The sequence below is a fragment of the Heliangelus exortis genome, chromosome 1, assembly GCF_036169615.1.
Source record: "Heliangelus exortis chromosome 1, bHelExo1.hap1, whole genome shotgun sequence".
Taxonomy (NCBI): domain Eukaryota; kingdom Metazoa; phylum Chordata; class Aves; order Apodiformes; family Trochilidae; genus Heliangelus; species Heliangelus exortis.
This window is the reverse complement of record NC_092422.1, coordinates 160,405,223-160,422,001: the sequence shown is the minus strand read 5'-3', so window position 1 is coordinate 160,422,001 and position 16,779 is coordinate 160,405,223. Positions and strand designations below refer to the sequence as shown.

Here is a 16,779-nt window from a genome sequence, read left to right as displayed (position 1 = left end):
TTTGTATTTCAGAAAAAAAACATGTTTCAATCTTCTAATGACAACAAAACCCCTGAAACTTACTTCAGAATATACTGATATTCATAGGATATTCATGTTTCCTGGTAGTGTCAATGTTTTTATACCAAACCCCACAGACCACCTATAATCAGGATAGCAATTTTAAAGCTGTGAATGCATGATCACTACCAGTTCACAAAATTCAGATTCCCTTTCCAATCTCCCTTTGGGGAGAAAAAAGACCAAGATTACCCTAAAATAGGCTCTAAGGTGATCAGATAGAAAATATACTCTGCAAATGACAATGTTAATATTGCAGGGAAAGATGGTAAACTTTCTGTATCTTGTAGCATTTGTTCTGGTGTCTAAAATTTACTGTGGGGATGGGGAGCCACCCTTTGGTCATTATTGTAAATGCAAAATCAATATAACATACCACAGATGCCAAAAGTTTCTGGCCTCTGAAGAGCATTCTTGATAACCACTTATAAATTCACTGGTAATACTAACAGATCCTCCAAGGATCATCTCTGGCTTAATGCCATTTACAGGATGCATCTCACCTTTCAATGACAAGAGGTATGAATAATCTCTGGTTTTGAAAGTCTTTGAGAATGTTATATGCAAAATGTCATTCTGCTCTGAGCCTTTTATTCTCTATCACATTACTGACACAGATCAGTTTTCACAAACAGTGTCTGTAGTATGATTTCTCACTAAAATGGGGATTAAACGAAACAAAAGAGTTATAGCTTTGTTTACTTCTCTTCCAAGATCCAAAACTGAATAAATGAAAAAGTTCAACATGAATTACAAATCACTTTACTTTTTCACAACACTGACTGACAGTCACAGATCAGTGAGAAAAGAACATGAACAAATGGAAAAGATCAACAGATTGCTACCATATAATTTAAGAAAAGCAGGATGGACACAGATGTAAAAAGGCAAAATCCTCAAAGAATGGAAAACACAGATATTAAGATATTGTTAAAGGTCAACCAATAGGGCAGAAAGGGAAATCTATGGAAACTGGCCAGGGAGATTAAAATTAAGCCCCACACAACTCTTATTTCACATTGAAAACCACAAACCATTCCCGGAACAGAAGAAACCATTTTGGTCTCTCTTAGCTTTGATGTGAGCAACTTTCTTAATAAAGAGAAGGGACTAAATTCCAAGAGTTTTCCATTTACTTCTCCCTCAGGACTTTGGAAGCTGTTATTTCTTTCGACTTGGGATCATCCTCTACCATAGTCAGCTTTTGCTGGTCAGTATCAAGAGGAACTGGTCTGCGAGGCAGAGAAGATGAATAGCAGATATACAAGCATTGGATAACCCAGACACAGCAAGAAAGCAGCAGTTTTCAATTTGGATACAAACTTGAGAACACAAGACTAAGACATTTAGATAAACTACAGGCTATTAGGCCACTGGAAAAAAACAAAACAAAACAAAAAAAACCCAGCCTGGAAACAGCCATCAATGAAGAATAAAGGTAATTAGTAGAGATCACAACAGGATTACTAGCTTACTTCTATCCTGCCACTTGCCATGAATCAGGTTTAATAACCAAGTAAACACTTAAAAATAATGAGAATAAATGTATTTCTTCACATGCTGAAAGTGTCTTACAAACTCTATACCCTTTGTATTCCTGCAAGACAAACATTCCTATTCATGTGTTGCGTTTGGGGATGAAGATGTAGGAAGGTGCCGTGATCCTTCCAAGCCCACATGATGAAGTTAGAAGAAATATCAGAACAGAGAGGAATTTCCAGTTGATCAGACCACAGGGTTCTTTGTTCCACACTTGTATCACTGTCATTCAAAAGAAACTTATTTGTCCTGAAGTCAAGGACCTTTTTCCTTCCACCTACAAAGGCAAGAGAGCCTATTGAAACACTGAGAACAGTTCCATTACCTGAAAAGCAGCTTTGTAATTATTCTCTGTTAGCAACTCTCAACCCGTTTTCCTTGCCCCAAGGAGCAGAAGTTGTTCAACACTGCCTTTTTTAAAATATCAAAATAACAGAGAGAAAAAGGGCATGGGACAATCCTTATACAGTGCTTTTGGGTTTTTTTTTTTTTCTGAGATGTGAGGTCTGCCCACACTTATGTAATGAATTTTGGTTTGAAAACTTGTATTTATTTGAGCCTGAAGTAATAATGTCCCTTTAGATTCTTACAGTCTGGTGTTACCACTAAATTCAACACCAGTTTTGATATGTGATTTTAGTACCTTTAGATGTTCATATATGAGGAATTTGCACCATGGATTGACAAAAGGGTCTGACTGTATTTACAGTCCAAATTGTCTTTCTCTTCTACATTTGAGCAAGTCTTCCAGAATTTCAAGGCAGTCATTTGATCACTGGAAGCTGAAGCCAAGAAATTGATAGACCCAGTGTGGAAAGACCTCTTCTGAAAACACTTAACCACACCTAAAAGATGATGTCATAGTTTTGGAATGATGACTGCACTAAGAAATCATAGAATCATAGAATCCTAGGGGTTGGAAGGGACCTCGAAAGATCATCTAGTCCAACCCCCCCTGCCAGAGCAGGGCCCCCTAGAGTACATCGCCTAGGAACGTGTCCAGGCGGGTTTTGAATGTCTCCAGTGAAGGAGACTCCACAACCCCCCTGGGCAGCCTGTTCCAGGGCTCCGTCACCCTTACAGTAAAAAAATTTTTTCTGATATTCAACTTGAACCTCCTATGCTCCAATTTACACCCATTACCCCTTGTCCTATCACTGGTCACTACTGAGAAAAGCCTAACTCCATCTCCTTGACACTCACCCCTTACATATTTGAAAACATTGATGAGGTCACCTCTCAGTCTCCTTTTCTCCAAACTAAAGAGACCCAGCTCCCTCAGCCTTTCCTCATAAGGGAGATGTTCCACTCCCTTAATCATCTTAGTAGCTCAATGAATAGGTTAGCAAATGAATAGGTTTGAAAGGACATGATTAGATATACCACACTGTGAGTCTGGGAGTGACAAGTTTTCAGTTAATATGCTAGACAGGAGAATGTTGAACCAGTTGTCCAGGGAAGCTCTCAATGCCCCCTTCCTGGAAGTGTTCAAGGACAGGTTGGGTGGAAATTTCAGCAAACTGTTCTAGTGGAAGGTGTCCCTGCCCATGCGAGGGGGCTTTATGTTAGAGGATCTTTAAGATCAAAATGTTCTATGATTTTATGAGCCCAAATGTTGAGTCCCTCCATTGATCTGACTTACAGATGACTGTAGGGCACTGGATCTGGAATTGAAAAGAAACAAAGAAAAGCAAGTAACACAATGTGATTGAAATAATTTAATCACCAGACTTTGACTTACTGCTTTTATTTATTTTGAAACACTTCTGAAAGAAAATTCTTATGAAAGTCACCTTATTTCTTCATCGCAGAAGAGTCAATGTTTGGTCTGATACTGCTGTCAGAACACAGCAGCTGCTCAGCACATTGTGTTTTCAAAGGAATAAACACAGGCTAACTCATTAAATTCAGGCATACAGCTGAATGGTAGACAGTAGTTCAGGTCTAACATACTCTGCCAGCCTGCAAAACTTCCACCTAAAAGGTAAATCTTAGTTACCCGAAATACCTGTATTCTATAAGTGGTCAAACCCAAATTCTCTCAATCTGGTCTCCTGGGATTTTGTCTATGTGGCTATGCATGATCAGAAGCACCAAAATTATGCTCCCAGAGTCTCCCTTCCTGAATTCCCACAAAGAAGTATTCATGGTGACCATCCCACTGTGCTCTTTGTAGAAACTAACAACTTAGTGTGCCAAACTTGAAGTAATCTCTATCAAGCTCCTGGTAACACAAGCAAAAGCCAACACTGATGTGCACCTGCTTTGAGTGGTGTTGGCAGGAAGGCATTCAAATGAACCAACCTTTCCAGTGATGGATGCTCTGGATGGATGATTGTTATCAAGCAGGATGCACCTGGTGCAAATCACCACTGTATGTGCTCATGCATATTTTGCTAACATGCAGATTGTTGCTAACTATAATTTGACCTTTAAAATTCAGTACTACATAGTACATCGTAACTAAAACTTGAAACCTTTCTGAAGATGAGCAAACTCCCCCATTTGAATTTACAGCCTTTTTCCCCTCTATCTTACTGGCAGAAATAAATGCTGCCAGATTCCACTGAAGGAGCATCTAGTATCTAACCAGCAACCTTCAGCCCCTAGGCAATTCTCCCAGTCCCTGCCAAAGCACTGAATCATAAATTGTTCAGGGAAAGTTCTTATTTCTTGATGGTTCCCCAATGGCTGCCACCTTTGAGAACCTCACTTGCTAGTGAAGAAGAGACAAATATGTGAGAGTATAAATAATTTTAAACCTTGTGCATTAGACAGAACAAAGTTTGAGCAAAAACTACATTTTAAAATAAATAATTACTTTTATGATTTTTCTTTGACTTATTACTTTATAGAATTATTTCCACTTTTATCTTGCATAATTCTTGCTTGCCTTCTACACTGTGTATTAAGATGGAGAATAAAACTAGACTGATCAGTTTTGCCTTTTGAATTCCTTTCTCAGTTACCATCACAATAATTTTACGTTTAAATTGCAAACAGTATGTGGCAACATTTAAATCCAAAACAATAAAATTTGTAAACTGAAATCCTAAAACTCTGGAAGCATTTCTATTAATTTTGGATTTTGCAACTTTCTAAAAGAGCAGAATCAGTATTTTATATCTGCAACCACATCGCATTCTGAAACTGGAATTTTTTAGAGGGAGCAGCAATACTTCTTCCAAGAATGATTAATGAGCTGAAAAGCCCAATGCTGTTACACCTCTCGTACATCAGGCAAATACATAGAACAGATCAGCATGTTTTGTCCAAAGCCTGGAAAGTGCCTCAGTGACTCCCAACTGTCCGTAAATATATTATACTTAAGAAAAACACGGTGCTCCAAGCTTGTAGATAAAGTAATATCCCTACTCAAAATATAGACTCCGTCATTGTGGAGAGCACAAGTCAAGTTAAGACCTGATTTTGATGTGTTCTCTTTGAGGTAGAGCCATTCTTTGGTAGCAATGTTGTAAGACTGCACAGTTAACACGTCCTCACTTTGGCCGGATTTTTGGTTTGGTCCAAGTTCATGAATACAACCCCCTACCAGGTATATAGTTTCTTCAACAGAGAGCATCTGTTGTTTTCGAACATGGACATCACAAAGTTCAAAGTTGGTCCAGGAATCAGAAGTGGGACAGTACTGCAAAATGTTCATATTCCTATCTGAAACAGAGCAGAGATATCAACAAATAAATAAATGCATTAGAAGGTACTCATGGAGGAAGATTCTTCCTCCCGACAAACTGTATCAGCCATTATTACAGACTGCTAACATATTACAATGCAAAAGCACAGCAGACAAGGAATGAAATACTGATTATTGAGAACTGCAAGTCTTTAACCTTGACAATAAAGTCTGAATGTTCTTTTCCTTTGCAGAGGGTAAAATTAAGCTCCTTCTGGCACGTTATGTGACATAAATGGTCTGGAGATGCAGATTTTAGCAGAATAATCCCTACCTTTTAACTTATGCTTTTAATTCTCTCTCCAATATTCATGTAAGAATTCCTTATGACAAGGGAAATGGAGCAATACTCTGCTCTCCGAAAATGATTGCTGACAAATCAAGTTATCATGAAGACAGTGAGCTTCATTAATGGCTGTCAAGTGATGATTTATCATACAAGCTTAACTTCGATACTTTGCATTTCATTCCATAAATCAAAGTTACCTAAGGCCACATGTTCAGTACTTCATAAAGAAATACCTATTGTCAAAAATCATTTAAGAACCAGGAACAGTGTGCTCCAGCATCAGACAGAGGCACAGAAAAGAAGCTTAAGTCTTATCTAAACTTCATTTGCAACTCAGTTGATGTTTGCAATACTGTCATTCTATGAAGCTGTTACAACACAACCCTGATTTATGATGCAGTGGGGAGCCTGGCTGCATCCTGGACTTCCCTATTTTAATTCAGAATGCACAGGACTTGTTTGCTTGTAAATTCAGTTTCAGTCTCTGGAGGCCTGAGTTTAAATGCAAACTCAAGTCACAAACAGCAATAGGTTTGAACAGACTTCAACCTGGTCTTTTAATAAAATCTACTCCACATGACAAGTCTATCCCATATGACAATCTCCAGATGGGCTCCCAAGATGAACAGCAGACAGTGACACACTGACAAGTTAGGTAAGGATGCAGGAATAAATAGCTATAAATATAGCTGGACTGTCATGAATGAAGTGCATTAGCAGCATGATTATGGAGGTGCTGCTCTGGCATTTGCTTTCACTCTGATGGCAGAGTTCTAGTCACTGTTTATTACTTTACATTACCTTCTTGAAGACCTAACCCACATTACATAAGGAAAAAAAAAAAAAAAAAGAAAAATACCATAGCAATGCTCTGTGAAATTTCTGGTCACAGCTGTACATACATATGATCTTTTTTTAGGAGCAATGCATCATTCTCTGACTCATTAAGGGGAAAGAAATCCCAACATTTCTGGATCCATTGCACCGGTATTCCCAGGAAATGGTGGTATGGTATGAGAGGGAGCATAAGAAATGGAGATCTGTGACATGGCTGTCACTTGCTCAATCCAGACTCTAGGTATCCACTAGAAACAAAAATAACCCAATACAAAACATGAACGTTATTGCTCCTGGCATGGACTTATCTATTAAGATCTAGGTTCTCAAGTGAGAGCTGAAAACTGAAAAACTTGTAGCCCTATAACTTTTTCTTCTTTACCTTTTTCTTACATATTCTTTTTAATTTTTTTTTTTTTTTTTTTTTTTTTTTTTTTTTTTGGTCTTACATCTTCTTTCTCTTTCTCTGGATAAAATAACAAAACTGAAACTCTGGGCTCTGGACACAAATATTCCCATTATTCTCTGTTTCAGGCCTATCTCTTGTCTCCAAGGATATTTCCCCTTGCATCTGACTATTCAACAAAGCAAGTGTTGTGTGCTGGACATCCTTAGTTCCTAGGACATCAGGGAACACAAGGAATGCCAACAGGTCCTATAGAGGGGACAACAAGGGCACTAGCACTGCAGAGCACATGGCAGTGTGGCCCTTCATTTGGAAACAGGGGCTCTGATAGCTTTTGTTTTCCTCAGTGAAGCCACCAGGTTCTGTCTCAGAATGAACCAGACAAAATTCTTTTGAAGGTCATCATTGCTACAAGGATCATGAGGATTGGAAGGATGCTTTTTATGAACCTCATAATGGTTCAGAGCTAAAATCTGTTCAGACTCTAGAAGGGACAGCTTGTTCTAATGTCAGCTTAGCTTTGCTTCTACTACTCTTGGTAAAAGCTCATCTCTCTTTTTTATTCACCATTAGGAAAAAATGTTTAAAACTAACAAAGGTGGGCAAAGACACAGAGATAAGAATTTAAATTAGGAAATCCTGGTAAATACTGAACATTTGACAGAAAAAAAAAAAAAAAGGGTACACCTCCCAAAAGATGGCACTATGTCCTTCAGGAATGAACAAATGGGAACTCTTTTTAAATTACTTGCTTTTCCACTGGAAAACGAAAAGAAATTGTCAAGAGTGAATGTAACATCAAATCTTTCCCCCTGTATAGCATCCTCAGAAAACAGGGTATAGAAAGAAATAAAGTAAAAAATGTTGGTTCTGGTTCCTGTTTAAACTTTTGATTAATTATTCAATTATTTCAGCATCAAAAATCTTACCTATAGCTTGAATTTTCCTGTGAAACACTACAGCAAAAAGATTATGACACCTATGCATACATGTGAAATACTAATTCAGGTAGATATTTTCTTCATATTTTTCCTTCTGACAGTCTAAACCAAGTACTTAAAAATTAATCAAAGTTTATTTGTTCAGACATCTCTTTCTACAGTGTGATCAAAATCTAAAAAAAGAGCAGAGCTAAGCTGAGCACTGAAGTACCCATCAGTCAGTTCCTTCAGAATAACAGAGCCCCGGGTCCATGTAGGACACTGAAGAAAAAATTAAAAAATCTCATTCTATGGTAGAGTTAATCTTTTTTTTGTTTCATTTGTCAATTTTCTACCCATGATTTATTTGTACATGTTTTAATGAACTATATGCAGCTTTTTACATCAGTTAAAAAGACTTCTGGAAAAAGAGAAGAAGATTATCTGGGGCTTAAAAGAAATCAGGTTAATAAAAAAAAAGTAAAAGCAAATTTTCTACCTCGTGTAGTGTATCCTCCAATAACGTAGATCTTGCCCTTGCACTCACAAGCTGAGAATTCTGCAAGAGGGTTTGGCATGGATGCCACAAAATTCCACCAGTCATTTTCTGGATTATAGCACTCCACATTGGAAAGTGATTGACCACCGATGGCATAGAGCTTTCCGTTTACAGCTAACAGCTTAAAATTGGACCTGAAAGAAAAGATTGCAGCATTGAAAAAGGTTGCATAGATGGAAAAATAAATTTGAAAGAAAGATCTTCCTATCTAGGCTACAACATACCCATCAACATCACCCATGGGTCATCCTATAGCTTCATATATTACAACATCTGCACTCTTCTGTGCAAGACCAAAATTCTGTATTTACACTGTAATTACTTACAACAGGAACCAGCAACATTCTGGATGCTAATGATGCTGGTGCTGAGACTGATGAATATTTTTATTTTGGATTTCAATCTGTCACAGTTTGAGCTCTAAATGTTTACTTAACTAATGTGTTCAGGAGATATCTCATTTTTACTAGGCTTTTATTAAGTACCAAAGTTATCTTTAGTGGAGAAATATCTCGAGGATATTTTTTGAAAAATTTCAGGCATCTCAAACAAGAATTGATGAATGCCTAAGAAAGTGAGGCTGTAACACAAAATCTGTTTAATAACCCAAATAAACAGGAATCTGAAGTGATACACATGGAATCATGTTCTGCAAAAGCGGGAACAGAAATCTCTTGTACCTTAGTCAGCATTAATTCAAAATATTAATTCAAACAACTAAACACACCCTCCGTCCCACTGATGCAAGGTGTATCTGGAAACTAATGTTCCACCCAGAGCTGAACAAAATAAATTGCACTCCACAGGCACTGCCCTGCTCTTTTAGTTCCTGTACTGCTCTGTTACACACAGCAAAAGGCAATGATTGTAGCACGAGGAGCCTTATGTCTGACACTTCTAAGACAATGCAGGCAAAACCAAATGGTTTGCAGGAAGAAATTAAGTTATAGGGCTTGCACTCTCAGCTACTCCTTCCAGCTATGGAAGGAACTCTAATAAAAGAAGAGTTCTTCCTCTCTTCAGAAACAGTCTTGATGCCTAAAAAGATTTTTTCCTTCTCTATTGCTGGGCCACATTGAGATCTTTACCATGCAGTATCCCGATTAACTCGATGTGTGCACCAGCTCACAATAAAGCCAAATGGGGAACTGCTTTGTAGCTGTAAAACTGAATTGGTGCTTTAGACTTCCATTGGCCTGCTGAGCAGTAAAGTGAGTTTCACTCTGCAGGACTCCAAGATTCAAAACTTACCGCTAAGTAGTTTTGCAGGGTTTTGTCTCGACAAAATAAACCCTTTCTAACAGCAGTCTGCCCTGCAATTTCTTTTTATTAAATATATTTGGAAAAATAATTTGTTTCCAGATGGAATCATTTTGTTCTTGTCTTCCTGATTCAGCTTGGAAAATGAAATGCTCCTTTGAAGGAACTAATTGCTTTTGCTTTTTTTTTTTTTTTTTTTTTTTCTCTGACATTTACCATCAGGTCACCCTGTTCATCTCCTCTCTACAGCATTATGTTTTCCATCTTAAAAAATCCAGAAAACATGCCAATCAATAGTAGGCACGAAAGAAGGATAATTACTTGCAAAACATTATGATTTTCAAAGCTATAAACCTGTTCTAAAAGTTACAGTGGAGAAAAAAATCCACAAATTAACAGAGAGACAAAACCACAAAATATAAACACATTTTCCAAGCAAACCTTTAAAATCTTTATGTTACAAAGCCTGGAACTCTATGCCTATGACGGAGCTGGTGCAGGATTTTTGGCTTAAAAAAGACTTCATACACATGCACATCAAAGTTTTCCTATTCTAAGATCTTCTAGCCACTTTTTAAACATGCTAAAAGTCTGGCCACAAAGGACATGAATTACCTAAACAAGTGTGCAGTGTCAGAACATTTAAAAATTCAGGTTTCCTACTTCATGTCTGCTTTTCTGGATACCCTGCAATTGTAGCATCTTACTATTTTATCTGAATGGAGGTAATTTGCACAGTTCTTGCTTGATGGTCTTCAAAACACTGAATTGCTTCTTGTGGCACAGGGAAAGGTGTATGATACAACTTTCAACTTTAATTATTCTAAAAGGAGGCCACCTATATTGGTGTCAGTCATTTAGCCACTTTCAACACTTGTTAATATAGATGACATTCAGTGCAAGTATCTCAGATTTATGAAACACATTCACTGCAAGGTTCATTTTACACAAAAGTAATCTCAAGTATCCTGAACACTTTATATGAAAGCTTGGACAATGTCTAATTATATTATGAGAAAACTTCTGCCATTCACCTTTCCATGCCAGTAACAGCAGGTGTTTTTATGGAGAGTGAGCATTAGGAAATATTTTGTGTGTTTGTACAATCTTTTAATGTGTTGGAGCAGCTGGAAACAAGCAAAGCACTGAGGAACCAGCCAGCTCTCCACAACTGAAAACTGTTCCATGGACTATGGCTCGGAAACAAGAGAGCTGAACAGTCAGTCAGATTCAGCTGTGATAGAACTCGACTCACATCACCAGGTTATCTGAACTGAGGGAACAAAAGTACTTTCCAGAAGCCAGGCTTAGTGAGTAAGCTTCTAGTTGGGACAAGACTGGGTATGAGCTGTCTTCTCATGCCCCTTGTTTCCTCTGGAAGGATCCCAGGAACACAAGAAAGGCTGAGCTCTGGGGTTTTACCAAAGTTCAAAATACAGTTTTCATTCAATAATGAATGAAATGCAAAACACTATTGCACAAAGGAAGAAAAACTTAACATATAAATGCACAGGATCTGGGGGTCAGAGGGCCTATCTTGAATACAAGACAACATGCAACAACTTGTGCATTGCTCTGGATTGTGTTACCAGCCATAGGTATATACCTGCAAGGTTAAGCTTGGTCCTTTTGTAGAACAAGAGGCTTTGATTAACCAAACTGTGATCCCTTCCTGCCAAATGATCAACTTAAACCTTAGAATTTCTCACAAATCAGGCAATTTTTTTATTCTAGAGTTAAAACACAACAGGTGAAGAAGAGGTGAAGAATCATGAAAGCATTTCCAAAGCATCTACATTTGCTGCATGAACCACTTTTTTCACATTCCTTATATGAGTCTGCAGAGCACAATAAATCCAGCCCTTAGGTTTAGAAGGGTGTGACACATTTCTGATAAATGTGACATGAATATTCCTATCTTAAATTTTTTTTAAAGTCTATTTTCCTCCAACACAGAAGAATTTTGAATTTAAAAAAAGTATTAACTTTTTTAATATTTTTTTTTCATTCAAACAGAAGGTCTTGTAAACCATTACCATTCCCAGGAGCACCTCCTATATTCCTGTAAGAGTCCTCAGAGTGGCAGCAGTTCAGGCACAGATTGCTCACCAGAACCATGTTCCACCTGCATGTGTAAAATCCCAGCCAGGGACTTACAAGATCTTCCAAGCCTTACAAGATCTTACCTGCCACAAATAAGAATGTTCTGAGGGAAAAAAGAAGTGGAATCTACAGCTGTAACTGGCACATGCAATAGAAATCCTATGAGTACATTATTTCAACAGATAGTGCAAATTTAATGAAAAGTGCATAAAGGTATTTAAGGGCATTACTGGAATACTTTCCAATGTGTTTGTTACCCCCAAAGTCCACAAGTAGTCTGGGGCAAAACTTACATGAAGCTTTTGTCAGAAAAAAAAATAAATTCCAGGTTGTTCTCTGAAGACACTATTCTGAGTACAGCATTATCTCTAGAAACTGAGCTGTTATGGACTATTTGTGATGGGCACCAGATAGCCAAGAGAAATTCCAGTCACTCAGTCACTATGTGAGCCTGAATATTTTATCTCCCTTGTATGTGCATAAATAGGGAATAACACTTTCTCAAGCTTATGTGAGTATCACAAGAATAATATACAGGAGTTACCTGCTGTGAACCAATTTGAGACTACAGCAATAATAGACCTCTTCATCTGTAAAGTAAGAACTGTAATCTAATCCAGAACGCCTGCAAAGTATTCAGTATACATCTAATGGCTTTTGTCTTCTACTTAGAAGTAAACTGGTACCACTTTGTTTATGCATACATAAAGAATCAGGATCCTGGGATTCCAGATTATAATAACACAAATAACTAAAGATACAAATATAATGGAATTAACAAAGGTTTGTTGAGGGCAAAGAACTTGTATTAGCAACAGATCAGCAAAACTATTTCCATAACTCCTCAGCCTTGTCTTGAGGTTAACATAATGCTTCCATTCATATAGGCCAAATCTAGACACTTCTGCCATCTGAAGTCAAACCACCTTCAATGGGAACTAGAACCTTCCCTCAAGGCAAGTAAAAAAATTCATCGATGGAATATCTCAGCTGACACAAACTCATTTGGCAGACAGTCACAGTAATTTCTAAGCAGCACGCTGGGCAACTGCCCTGCTTATTTCACTACAGCATAACAAACTAAAAATACAATGCTGAGCAAAGTTGAGATCTATTTGCAGCACATCAGTGTGGCAAGCAAGCAGGCACCAGGGCTCTTCCTGTAGAATGAAACCCCCTGATTCTAAAAATCTTCCTGCTCTTGTCTCCTACAGCACAGGCCATCTCTTCCTCTGCTCTGGCCACTAAATGTCAAGCTAGTAATCAGAAACCTGAAACGTTTTATCAGACAGTAAAAAAAAGTAATAATTAATAACTTGAGAGTTGAGATTCCTTTAAGATTTTTAAGTCAAAACCACATTTTGTGACATTTCCATGAGAAGAACTTCCCCTGATTATCATTCAAGGAGCCACATATTGACTTGCTGCTACCTTGCAATCTTGAGTCAAACACAATCTTGGGTTCTTTTTGACCTTCAGTAACTACTATGAAAAGTAAGAACAGAGACTATTCCAAAACCATCCATTTTTATGGCACTTTTCTGCCACAAACTGCCAATGTAAAATTCAGTGCTAAGGAACACTTTCCTGTCACCTGTGATGGGCCTAAAGATCAAATAGCTATGGCAGTACTGTTGAAAATATGAATATAAAGATAAAATATCCATGTGTTTATTTCAGATATAGTGATTACATAGCCTAGAAAAAAAAAGTAAAAGTGTGGCAGGAAAAGGCTGAACTTGAGTTTGAACATCCAACTCATAAGGTGAAAAAAGGGCCTTGAAAAAGATTTTTTTTTTTTTCAACTCCACAGGCCAAAACCTCATAACTTGAGCAATGTGGCACTTCTGTGTTTAAGTTGATTTCCATAGGAGATGTTGTATGGGCCTACCTCATCATCCTTTCCTATTGAGGCCAATGTGCTCTGAATCATCCTCATGTAGGCAGGAAGGTTGAGGACAGGCCAGCTAAAACATCTCAGTTCCCACAGGCCTCAGTGAGGAACACTTAGGGCTCAGGCTCTAAGAAGTATGTCTGCAGCAAATGCCATCTGCAGAGTTTAAAAGTAAACACTCATTTTACAAGGTGCTATTCTTCACACCCTTCCAAGAAGCCAGAAATATCCCAGGTTTTTAATCAATTCTTACGACTGATAGTGGAGGCAGCCATTCCAGAGAAATTCTCCCAAAACAGGAAGTGGAGGGTAAAAAAAAGTGTGAAAGGGAAATAACTCATTTTAGGTCAAACACCTGCTTTTAGAGGTTTTATCTGGCAAAATTGCTGTAATATATTGCAGTTATACTACCCAACCCATATATATAAAGCATTTATGCCAGTGGTTGGGGTCTCTGAATGATTCTTGAATTTACTAGATGAAGATGACAATTTCCATTCTACAGTGAATGTTGTTCTTCTTGTTTGTTGTAGTTCTGATTCTGGCAGAGAAGAAAAAAACTTAGGCACTTTTCTAAAATGGAAACAATGAGGAAATCCACATTAGATAAACAGAAACATTTTGTTTCAGTGAAATAAAAGGCTTTGCTTCGGTAACTCTGCAGGGTGATTAAGGTAGAGCAGCCACAACCTTGGACACAGAGGTGGCCTCTCTTCTTGGGTCTCCCTTATGGCTACATTTCTATTATTCTTTCAAACATAAATTACAGAAGTATTTCTGAATACTATCTTGAACATAAATGTCAAACTAACAATCCAAAAGCATACAAGTAAAATGGTCAAAAACATTAAAGTTTTCCAGATAAAGATATTCTCATAAAGTGAGAAATTTCTCACAATATTCCTGGCATTTTTCTGGAGAAAATTTCACTGAAATAAAGGCCTGCAAAACATTCAGACTTTCATGAAACTATAAATCAATGACAAATTGCTCCAACTACAATTTTTCAGCCACCTGTAGCTCTGATAAACTGTACATTGCCAATTAGAGAAGGACAACTTGTCACTTACTGCAATGGAGCTAAAACACAAAGGAAGTAGAAGAATTTTATCTTCTTTTTCTATAACGCTTGCTATCTTATGCAGAATTTCTGCTACCAGTGAGAAAGCTGTTCGAAAAGACTGGATCTTTGCATACTACAACTTAAAAGTGGGAGCCCACTGCTGTTTCATAGAGAGGTGAATGATCACACATGGTGGCAAAGCTGTAGCAGTCCTCTGCTGATGCCCAGCTCACCCACAGCTGAGGCCTTAACCACCAGCATTTACACAACAAAGTCCTATCCTCCTCACCCTTCCCTGGTCACAGCAGCTCCCTGTGCCATGCAGAGGGGACCACAAAGCAGGAAAGAGGCTGTGGGAGGCTGACTGTGCCAGTGAAGACAAGATTTGCCAGGCCAGTCCCATGGCACATGCCAGGAGCCATGGTCCTTCCCACCACGTGATGATGCAAGAGACACACGCGTGGTTCATGGTACAGAGACAAGAGGTGACAGCTTCTCATCACACCAAGTCCAGACACCACAAGGGGACTCAGCAGGGTCTGTTTTGACAATTTACATGGACATGCGCCTGTTTCAGGGGAGCAGGGGTTACCTCTTCTGGTTCATTGAAGCCAGCCGACTCCACTCGTTTAGGCAAGGGTTGTAACAATGGGCAGCTGAGATCTCCTGGCTGGTGATCCTGTAGCCCCCGACAATGAACAGGTAGTTGTCCAGCATCGCTGACCCGTAGCCTCGGACATTGACCAGATCAGGGGGCAGGTTGTTGGCCAGAGGCAGCCACCTCTCCGTTTCCTCATCATACCTCAGCATAGACCAGGGGGCTTCCACCTGAGGGTGACAGCCCAAAGGAAGGCCCAGGGAGGAGGCACCCATGAAGTCCCCGATGGCCACCAGGGTGGCAGTACCCCTCATCCGCCTCTCCTTCAAGTGCTGCTGGAGAGCTTGGGGCAGGAGGAGATGTGGCCGGGCATCAGGCCTCCGCAGCACCTGATGGTAATGAGTGGCCATGAAGTCTAGACAGGCATCCTGCAAGTCCTGGAGACCATAGACCTGAGCCAGGCGGTGCAGCTCGAAGCAGTTGCCCAGCCTCACCTGGGAGAGGAGCAGGCGGAGCAAGGGGGTGACCTGCAGGTAGGAAGCGGCCTCCACCAGCTCCTCCAGCAAAGGGGGTTCTTCTTCACCCCCTTCCTCCTGTTCCAGCCTGGCCAGGCAAGAGGTGTTGATGAAGTCCAGCACCAGCTCCAGCCCCAGTGCGCTCAGCCCCCCGCGCAGCAGCTGCTCCTCCTGGCCCTGCCCTGCCTCCCGCATGCCCGAGCGGTACAGGGCTCGGAAATAGTCACTCTGCTCGATCAGCTTCCTCTTGCACACCGGGTAACACTTGTCCCCCAGACGGATCTGCACCACCTCCTCCCCGGCACCGGCCCCATCCCCTCCTGCTTCCCCTTCCCCCTCCTCTTCCTCCTGCCTCCGCCGCCCCGCCAGGGACATCGCTCACCCCCTCCCCTGCCTCAGCTTCGGCCCGGCCGCTGCCGGCTGCCGGAAGGCTCCTCCTCCGCCCCGGCGGCCGCTGCCGGGCTGGGAGGGAGGCAGGGAGGGCGGGGAGGAGCGGAGCGGACCGGAGCGAGCGGCACTAGGCCCGGCCTGGTCGGGCCCTGCCGGGGGGGGAGGGAGGGCTATGGCAAGGGGAGGGAGGCTCCGCTGGGGCCCCTGCTCCGTCCCTGGAAGGAGAGAAGAAGCGGAGTACTGGGGAAAAAAAAATAATAAAGCCAACACAGGGAGGAAAGAAAAAGAAGCCCTAAAAAGGCAATGTTGAGAGCTCAGGCGGTGCCCGGGCCTCTCCGCGCCTCTAGCCGGGGCTGTCAGACCCCAAAGACACAGCGGGTCCTGTGACGGGAAGAGGGGGCTGGAAGCTCATGTGGGCATCAGGGACGCGGGCAGGAGGAGCGAGTCCTCTGTCCCGGGGGCAGTGAGAGGCAAAAGGCGCAGCCATGGCCCGGCCGACCCCTCTGCGCTCCCTGAATTGGGTCGGGATCGCAGCTCCGACCCGTTGCCATAAATGTATTACGCATCCCTGGAGACGGGAAATATTCTCGAACCACACGCCCAAAAGGGAAAAAAATAAATCGGTATGTGTACATGTTTTCGTACATAGGCA

The 16,779-nt window shown here is 40.4% G+C and overlaps 1 protein-coding gene across 1 annotated transcript; it reads right to left on the bottom strand.

Moving 5' to 3' along the window:
- Positions 1–3,304: 3,304 nt before the first annotated feature.
- On the bottom strand, positions 3,305–16,661 carry KLHL42 (kelch like family member 42). Its single transcript, XM_071733364.1, has 3 exons — positions 15,217–16,661; positions 8,245–8,438; positions 3,305–5,271 (listed from the first exon to the last, which is right to left on the bottom strand). Exons 1-3 carry the CDS (start codon positions 16,110–16,112, stop codon positions 4,820–4,822), a joined length of 1,542 nt encoding a protein of 513 aa, XP_071589465.1. The 5' UTR covers positions 16,113–16,661; the 3' UTR covers positions 3,305–4,819.
- Between the last annotated feature and the right edge of the window lie 118 nt (positions 16,662–16,779).

Bases quoted from the DNA above. Each gene is read 5' to 3' on its own strand.
- KLHL42 (XM_071733364.1), bottom strand. From the start codon at position 16,112: ATGTCCCTGGCGGGGCGGCGGAGGCAGGAGGAAGAGGAGGGGGAAGGG. The intron at 8,439-15,216 runs GTAACCCCTGCT...CTTTTCTTTCAG, and splicing joins GCTTCAATGAACCAGAAGAG to GTCCAATTTTAAGCTGTTAG. The intron at 5,272-8,244 runs GTAGAAAATTTG...GCTCTGTTTCAG, and splicing joins TGGAGGATACACTACACGAG to ATAGGAATATGAACATTTTG.